Raw genomic sequence first — 8,826 nt, 5'->3', positions numbered from 1 at the left:
ATGGTTATGAGCCACCATGTGGTTGCTGGGATTTGAACTCTGGACCTTCGGAAGAGCAGTCGGGTGCTCTTACCCACTGAGCCATCTCACCAGCCCAGTCATACTTTTGCTAGACTCCCTTGAGAAGAGGCATTGTTTCTCTCCCAAAGCTAGTAATATGAATGGATGCCCTCTGTTACCGAAGGACTTATTTGGAAGATGGGCCTTTTATGTTGTAAAGCCCTGAAAGCTGGAGTTGGTGAGACCGTGTTCAGAGCTGAACTGAGCACAAACCATCGTCCAGGCTAGACTTCACACCTGGCTGGGATGTGGCTCAGGGCAGGTGCACTGGCAGGGCGTGCCCTTTGTTCACATGGCAAAACAGCAAAGTCACAAACCAGGAGAGAGCAGATTAAGAGTCCAAGTGCATCTGGGTTGAGCTAGGCATGGTGGTACACACTTTTAATTGCAGCAATTGGAAGAAAGAGGCAGGTGGATCTCTGTGAGTTCAAGGCTAACCTGGTCTACCCAGAGTTTCAGGCTAGCCAGAGCTCGTCTCAAAGGAAAAAAAAATGCATCTGGATCGCTATGGCTATGTCATGTCTACTCAAGACAGAGTTGTCATTTTTTATACCAAACATGGGAGACGACTGGCTAGCAAATTTTATAGCAGGATTAAGTGAAAATATTTGTACTTTCATCCCACCTTTGTTCTTACCACTTCTGAAAAACTAAAGGTCTACACCTTTAGTTTTTAGGTTTTTTTTTTTTTTTTTTTTTAAGATTTATTTATTTATTATATGTAAGTACACTGTAGCTGTCTTCGGATACTCCAGAAGAGGGCGTCAGATCTTGTTACAGATGGTTGTGAGTCACCATGTGGTCCAGACCTTCAGAAGAGCAGTCGGGTGCTCTTACCCACTGAGCCATCTCACCAGCCCCTACACCTTTAGTTTTAACTGAACATACATGTCATCTATTCATACGTGTCATCTTCTGCTTCAGATCCCCAAGCAACCGTCTCCCTCCGCTTAACCCTACTTCACCTAGGGTCCTCGGATGTTTTTGTTTTTTGTTTTGTTTTTTGCTTTCGTTCGGCTTGTTTTTGTTTGGTTTAGGTTTTGTTTGTTTAGTTTAACTGACATAGGAAGGAAGCAATGGCACTCCTGACCAGAGGTCAACTGTGAAAATACCCAGGGGCCTCACAGTCGGCAGCCAAGAACATGCTCTGTTCTGCTCCATACATGGCAGCAGTGAGAAAGTGTGCATTTGTGTGGAGGTGGAGAGATGGCTCACCAGCTGTGATGGGTTGTCTATGCTTGGCCCAGGGAGTGGCACTATTTGGAGGTGTGGCCTGGTTAGGGTAGGTGTGTCACTGTGGGAGTGGGCTTTAAGACCCTTGTCCTAGCTGCCCAGTAGTCTTCCACTAGCAGCCTTCAGACGAAGATGTCAAAATCTCAGCTCTGCCAGCACCATACCTGCCTGGATGCTGCCATGCTCCCACCTTGATGATCATGGACTGAACCTCTGAATCTGTACGCCAGCCCCAATTAAATGTCGTCTTTATAAGACTTGCCTTGGTCTTGGTGTCTGTTCACAGCAGTAAAACCCTGACTAAGACACCAGTAAGGAGCACTTGTTTGCTGCTCTTACAGAGGATATAGGCTTGGGTCCTAGAACTCAGATGGTGGCTTACAAAATAAATCCAGTTCTAGGGATCCTGCCACCCTCTTCTGATCTCTGAGGATGCCAGGCACACATGTGGTACACAGACATGAAAGTACTCACACATACACATAAAAAAAAAAAATCTGCCAGGCAGTGGTGGCGCACACCTTTAATCCCAGCACTTGGGAGGCAGAGGCAGGCGGATTTCTGAATTCGAGGCCAGCCTGGTCTACAGAATGAGTTCCAGGTCAGCCAGGGCTACACAGAGAAACCCTGTCTCGAAAAACCAAAAAAAAAAAAAAAAAAAAAAAAATCTATCTCTCACACACTGGAACAGACCAGTCAGAATTACCAAGTGCAACACCAATGGAGACTCCCATGCCTGACAGCTTGCTTTTTTACTAGAAACAGAATTTTTTTAGTTGCTAATAACTCTAGAATAATCTGAATCCTGGCTAGTAACAAACTGTATACAAACAAAAAGGGATTTATTGCAGCGATGTGTCCAAGTTCCTTTCCTCAGAATTCCAGCTCTTCTTTTTTTTTTTTTTCTCCAGCTCTTATAAGTACCAAACAAACTCGCTAGGATCTAGACCACTTACCCCTTGGTCATGAAAGTGATACAACTCCTACCTATTTCTATTTTCTTTTTCTTTTCCACAGAAACATTTCAAATGATGTGGAACCTGGTATCACAACATGTTCACATTCTGGAATTTCAGCAATGGCTGCATTTTACAAGCAGAGGTCAGGCCCTCCTGCTGCTTTAACAGATGGTGGAATTCTAGCAGGAGCCAAGGCCAGCCCAGCTGAGCCTAGGAAGAGAGCTGTGAATACTTCACATTCTTTCCAACCACAACTATGAGCTAAGGCACCCAGAGCATCCCTCAAACCTCCAGTGAAGGGAAGGACACGAGAAAACAGCACTTTGTACCAAACCAAAATCTTGTGGGTCCTCCAGTGTAAACCTCCCATTCTGAAGACACTAGCGCCCAGTGAGCAGTGGGCCAGCAGGCGTGTAGAAAGGGGGTGAAGCCTGGCACACTGAGCTCTGTACTCACAGGCCAAGAGGACTCTTGAAAATGCTCTGATGTTTGGTAGATGCTTTCTGGACCAACAGATGTCTCACCTCTGCAGTTTCTCTGTCAAGACAAATATTGATTAGGGCTAAGATAAGCTTTGACCTCCAGAAAGCAAAGACATTTTCTTTTATTTTATTAGGATTATTTTGTATGCCCTTTCTCATCTGTCACTTGTTATTAGTGATCTGTTTGGTATACTTAGAACTATTTTTAGTCATGCTTTTTTTAATGTGGCTTTGGAGTCTGGCAAATTTCAGACCCATTCCCATGCCCGCTGCTTACTAGCAGGATTCTCTAAACTCACGCCCTTGTTTCTGGACTGTAACATGGGGCTCCTGGACGGAAGGGAAGATTGAAGTGCTAAAGTCATGATACTCAATGGACTCTCAGCAAGAGTTTTCTTTCTCATTTCAGGGAGCCTCTTTTGCACATCACAGGACAGAGCAATGACACTCTGCCACACATACACCTCACGTAATAGTGCTCTCCTAGGGGAGCTCAGGTCAGGACAGAAAGGGAATTGCAGGCCACAGACTCTGGTGACTTTTCACATCCCAGAGAGGCACTTCAAGGGTTCTAGAGCCTGCAATGAGCCTACTCATATACCCATGCTCACTCCTGCCATTTTTGCTAAACCCCTCCACTCTACTACCTTGAGATGACTAACAGGTCAGAAAAGTCAGGAGGTTAACTTAGGGATTTGAATCTGGACTTAAGTTATAACTAAAGGAGTTTAAGAAAAATCAAAACCAAAAAGCCTACTTTCATTGAACAAACAGAACCTTTGGCTTTCAAATGGCAATGCATATTAAAAGACAGAGCATATGATGAAGGGCCTCTAGCTCTTTAAGAGCAAACCCATGTTTGGTTCTCTGTGTTCATACTGGGTGGCTCATAACCATTGGGTAACTTCAGCTCCAGTGGACCCACCCTCTTATAGATTTGTTGGGCACCTGCATTTGTGTGCACACACCCATACACAGACACACATGTACACATGTAGCTGAAAATAAAATTGTTCAGGCAGTCAGTGTCACCCTGGCTGTCCTAAAATTCTCTATGAAGACTGGACTGACCTCAAGCTCAAGAGAGCCGCCTGCCTCTGTCTCCCAAGTGCTAGGATTAAAGGCATGCACTACCACGCCTAGCTCAAAAATAAAACCTTTAAAATAACCCTCTCTTGTATTCTCAGATGCATACAAAAATATGTGGTTCTTAAGCCTGCCTAAGAACTCCACAGTCCAGGAATACAGGTTCAACTGAAGATCCTAGAGTGAAATAAATAATCTCATGTTTCAGACAAATTCCTATTTCTGGAAGTTCCCTGAGGCTGTCAAGTGACACATCTGCTGAGCACTGTAATGCTGAGTCACACAGGCAGCTGATAACACAAATCCCACAGGGACATCCAAACCAAGGGCTCAACCTTGAGACCATGCAGGTGCTGGGCAGAATGGCAGAGACACGTACTTGTTCCTGACTGTGCCCAGTGTCTGAGTACACATGAATCTCTGGAGGCTTCCTTCTGTGATAACGGTAGACATGGGTTGCCCCTCCTTCCTCTGGCATAGATGAGTAGTATTTCTAGAGAAGTAAGGTGAAAGAACATTTAAATATTCTGGCCAAAATTTCAGACTATGATACTTGTGTAAGGTTAAGGAAGGAAGCATGAGAAAAAAAGTTAAATTACCTGTCCTTTCCACAAGCCTAAGCCTGAGAAGACAAGGACACTGTATTTGGCATGGCTTTGCTGCCATCTGCTGCCTCTGTAGGGCAAGAACTCTGACCAACTAAATAAAGGTAAGCCTGGACCATGTTTTCTCTGCGCTAGGGTAAAGGTTTTCACATCTTTGCTTCAATGTCAAATACACACACCCTTTTACTTCCTCGCCTGACAGAGTCAGATCAACAATTCTGTGTTTACTTTCCTGGTACTCAGACAAGGATGCGGGAAGAACAGAATGATTTCCTTACGTTGAAGAAACACAGAAGCCTACAAAACATAAACCTAAAAGCCACACAGCCTTTTGCCCCAGGATTTCCCACAGGGGAGTGGAAGGAGAGAGATCTCTAGTTTAGGAATAATCCAAAAGATCAGAAAAGCTGCATTCTTCTTGTTTAGTTCCTTCCTCCTCTTCCAAGTTAACCTTAGATTTGCCCTGGACTATGAGTAATAAAGACATCTTAAGCCTGTTTGGAACATACTGTAGGGACAGTGTCGAAGGAGTGTGATGAGAGGATTGAGAGGCTGGGGAGAGAATTCAGGACATGGACCTATGACATTTTAAGGGCTGCTTTAAAATTGTGGAGCCAAACCCAGAAAACTTTTCTAAGTCTTCAAAAAGTCAAGATGTTCTGAAGTGCCATTCCATAACAGGATTGAAGTGGAACATGAACACCAGCTTGCTAAGCCTCCAAGACAACTACGATTCCTTTGACTGGACCATGAACCAAGTGTCTAAGTTAACCGTTTTGTAGTATAGCTGAGGGTACAGATTGTCCTATAACAACCCTAGGATAAATATGAACATTAAAAATATTCTCTGAAATGTATCTCATTGGTTGAAATCCCATTCTTGGAAGCTAAAGAATGTTTGTAAAACATAGAAGTTTTGTGTGTATGTTTTGTTTGAAGTATGTAAAACATAGAAAGCCTGGTGTCCCTGAGGTCATGGTGGTGGATGTCCATGATCCCTGTCCTCAGAAAGGGGAAGCACGGAGATCAAGAGTTCAAGGCAAGGAAGGCTTTCTTAAGGAGCAAGTCTGAGGCCAGCCTGAGCTAATCCAGATCTTATCTCCAATAAAACAGAAAAACTGACAGTTTACTGAGCTTAACATCTGAAGCCTAAAAGCATAGCGAAAACAATTCCTTTCCATCCAGCTTATACATCAATATCCTTAAAGTCAGGCCACTCTCAGGAAAGCCTGGTGTCCCTGATGTCATGGTGTTGTGATAATTTACCATACATCTTTCAGTTTAAACCAAAAGAGTCGATAATAAAGCCCGGGGCTTTAGAAATGTGAACTTTACTAAAGGCCAGTGAACAAGATGAAGGAAGTTTCATGGCCATGTGTGTAGCACCAACTTCTCACTGCTTGGTCACACACCTTAGGTGAGGCTTAGGAGTGACTACCGGGAGAGCTGAACGTTACAGAACACGGTTTGATCCATGGGAAGCAGGTCCTGCCACTAGAAAAACACATTCCTGTACCTGTTTCACATGGCCATCTCTATCACCAACTGTTTATAAACCCATTGGTACAATCCAATATATACCAATGGGAAACTGAACAAACACTGAAAGTTAAAACCTAACATACTAACATACAGGTGGCAGTGGCACAGGCCTTTAATCCGAGCACTCCGGAGGCAGGGGCAGGTAGATCTCGGTAAGTTCAAGGCTGGCCTGGTACAGAGCAAGGTCCAGTATAAGGAAAGCTATACAAAGAAACCATGTCTAGAAAAAAAAACAACCCCAAAACAAAAAACACCCCCTAACAAACAGACTTGAAGATTTTGATTCAGCACTTTTTTTTTTTTTTTTTTTTTTTTTTGGTTTTTCGAGACAGGGTTTCTCTGTTTAGCCCTGGCTGTCCTGGAACTCACTCTGCTCACTCTGTAGACCAGGCTGGCCTCGAATTCAGAAATTTACCTGCCTCTGCCTCCCAAGTGCTGGGATTAAAGGCGTGCGCCACCACGCCCGGCTACAGCTGCATCCTTAACAACTAGATGTAGGACATGAGTCAGTGTGCTTGCATTACCACCTGGCTTACTTAACTGATTCTAAGCTGCTTCCATGAAGGACTATAGGTCCTGCGATAGAGGAGGACTGATTCTCCCCAAGCCCAGATCAGGGGCACAGTGTTAGTTCACACCAACTTACCCCACACTGACTTGAAGTATAGTCCATGAATTCAGCCATTGTTCTGAAGGAAGAGCTAAGGGTTGGGCACCTTTCTTCTCTCTGTTTTAATAAATAGCAAGTCATAGGTGAGACCTACAAATCTCTACTGGAGAAGGACATCATTTGACAAATAGCCCTTTTCACTTTTAGGAAAGCTTCTGCAAGCTGAAACTGGTAAGAAGGATCTTGCTGAGAAAAAAAAAAAAAAAATCTAACTCCGTAAACTAGATGTGCAATTTACTCAGGAACTAAAATAATTGGTTGGCTGGCTTTACTTACTATTGAGTAATAGGAAAGAACTGTTATTGTTGTTTATGATTTTTTTTGAGACAAGATCACATGTACACTAGGAAGATTTTGTACTTGATCCTTAGCCCCGACCTCCCAAGTTCTGGCACCACACTAAGAATTGTATTTATTTACTTTAGACAGGGTCTCCTTAGGTAACACTTGATGGCTAGAAACTTGAAATGTAGACCAGGCTAAACTCGAACTCAAGAGATCTGTCTGCTTCTGCCTCCTGGGTGCTGAGTTTAATGGTGTGCGCCACCACACCCGGTAAGAATTTTATAAGTATGCAGAATACTACTATTCTTTTGTTACTCAAAAAGAATTGGGTCACACTGTGCACAACCTCTTTAATACTAGTACCTAAAGTGTAGGCAGGAGTTCAAGGCCAGCCTGGGCTATATGAGACCGTGTTTTTTTTTTTTTTTTAAAAATGAGTCAAAGCAGTTTCCAAACGACGTTTCCACTTTTTGCTGGGATGCGTTGCATCTTTTGGACATGGGAGGCTTCCTCCCGCCCAGTGGCGGCCGGGAATGACTAGCTAGTCCCCCAGCTCCGCCCTCACCTCTTCTAGGAGGCGCTGGGAACTCGGGACCGACCATCTTTCCTGGTAGGGGTCCTGGCGGTAAAGGACCCCCACGCTGCCTCTGGATCGCTCTGGAGAATACCAGTCCACTGCCCTCCTCTTGGCGCGCTCCAATACTTCCCTCCCCAGCCGAGCAGAGCGCTGGAGCGAGCGCCGATCCACTCCGTTCAGCGCCGCGGCCGCCAGACAGTATTCCATGTCTCCCTGGACACATACACAGACAAGTCAGCGAGGCCCGGATCCGGGCGGCAGCTTCCCCGCGACCCCAGCTCCCCCTTCGCTTGCATCGCGCACTCCCAGTGGGTAGGGGCTGGAAGGCAGGACCCCTGCCCCTTACACTTCCGCCTCGCCAACCCTGGGTACAGCCCCTCACCCGGCCTGCTTCTTCGGGCGCACGCGCACAGCGCTCACACGGACACGCCTTCCGTGTTCCCGCAGCCCTTCTTTCCCGCCAGTTGCCAAGCTAACTGCTGCGCGCCGTGGGCGGGGCCTGGCGATGGGCGGGGCCGGTGTGGGCGGGGCCGGGTCGAGGGGCACGTGGGCCCAGCTTTAATCAGCTTCAGACGCGAAGCGGGCGCTTGTCGTCGTTCGAGGTCTTTCTCGCCGCGACAGGTCAGTGTGGATCCCGTGGCTTGTTGCGCTAAAAACATTTGTGAGAGTAGGTGCATGCAGCGGCTCTTTCGGACCGTATTCAGGGGTCTCGCCACTCCAGAACCACTTTTGTGTGAGGAGGTTGATGAGGCTAGCGGACCAATGCGACTGAGGAGGTAGTGCTGGGAAAAGGGCATTCTGTCGGAAGAACTCTCAAGGCCAGACGGAGGCCTTGGGACTGTGGGTGAGGGGACTGGTAAGACTCCAGGGGATGGCAGGTATTTCTTGGCAGCTTGGTAGAGGATGCAGTGGAGTGGTGGGTGAGTGGGGAATCCCGTCATTCCCTTCTTCCTGAAGCTTCCTCATTCTTCCCTTGAAAGGACAGATTCACACAATTTTGTTGGAGGTTTGTTTTTGACAGCCTCACTGTCACTCACTGTGTAGACCAGGCTGGCCTTCAGTCTCTTTGGTCGTGGGATCTGGACCTTCCATTCAAGCATCAATCGCATCACTTTTTAAAGTAAGAAATGGATCAGATACCTTTCAGAACACCATGGGACTATGGTGAAAGCCCAGGGTCTCAGCGGGAGTGACACCCCCTGGAGAGCAGCAGGGCGTGAATGGGGAGAAAGTTCCACTTTAAGGAACATTGCTCAGTGGGGGGTGGGTCCCTCACAGGACACAAAGGAATTCTCAGTCCGTAAGTAGTGTCAATGGAGAAACATTT

General features: G+C 46.1%; 1 protein-coding gene across 2 annotated transcripts in view; it reads right to left on the bottom strand.

The window, feature by feature from the left end:
- Akip1 (A-kinase interacting protein 1) overlaps window positions 1-7,980 on the bottom strand; it is a 9,116-nt gene extending 1,136 nt beyond the window's left edge. The window contains exons 1-5 of one of the 2 annotated variants that reach the window (XM_021215433.2): window positions 7,882-7,980; window positions 7,488-7,712; window positions 6,614-6,694; window positions 4,200-4,313; window positions 2,709-2,789 (exon numbers count right to left, since the gene is read on the bottom strand). In XM_021215433.2, coding sequence (XP_021071092.1) covers window positions 2,709-2,789; window positions 4,200-4,313; window positions 6,614-6,694; window positions 7,488-7,706 — 495 coding nt within the window. In that variant the 5' untranslated portion in view covers window positions 7,707-7,712; window positions 7,882-7,980. The remainder of the gene's footprint in view (window positions 1-2,708; window positions 2,790-4,199; window positions 4,314-6,613; window positions 6,695-7,487; window positions 7,713-7,881) is intronic. The other variant, XM_029544567.1, reaches the window with a different exon arrangement.
- Between the last annotated feature and the right edge of the window lie 846 nt (window positions 7,981-8,826).

This window comes from Mus pahari, chromosome 1 (genome assembly GCF_900095145.1).
Source record: "Mus pahari chromosome 1, PAHARI_EIJ_v1.1, whole genome shotgun sequence".
Lineage (NCBI taxonomy): Eukaryota > Metazoa > Chordata > Mammalia > Rodentia > Muridae > Mus > Mus pahari.
The sequence above is the reverse complement of the archived record's forward strand: the minus strand, read 5'-3'. Positions and strand labels throughout refer to the sequence as shown.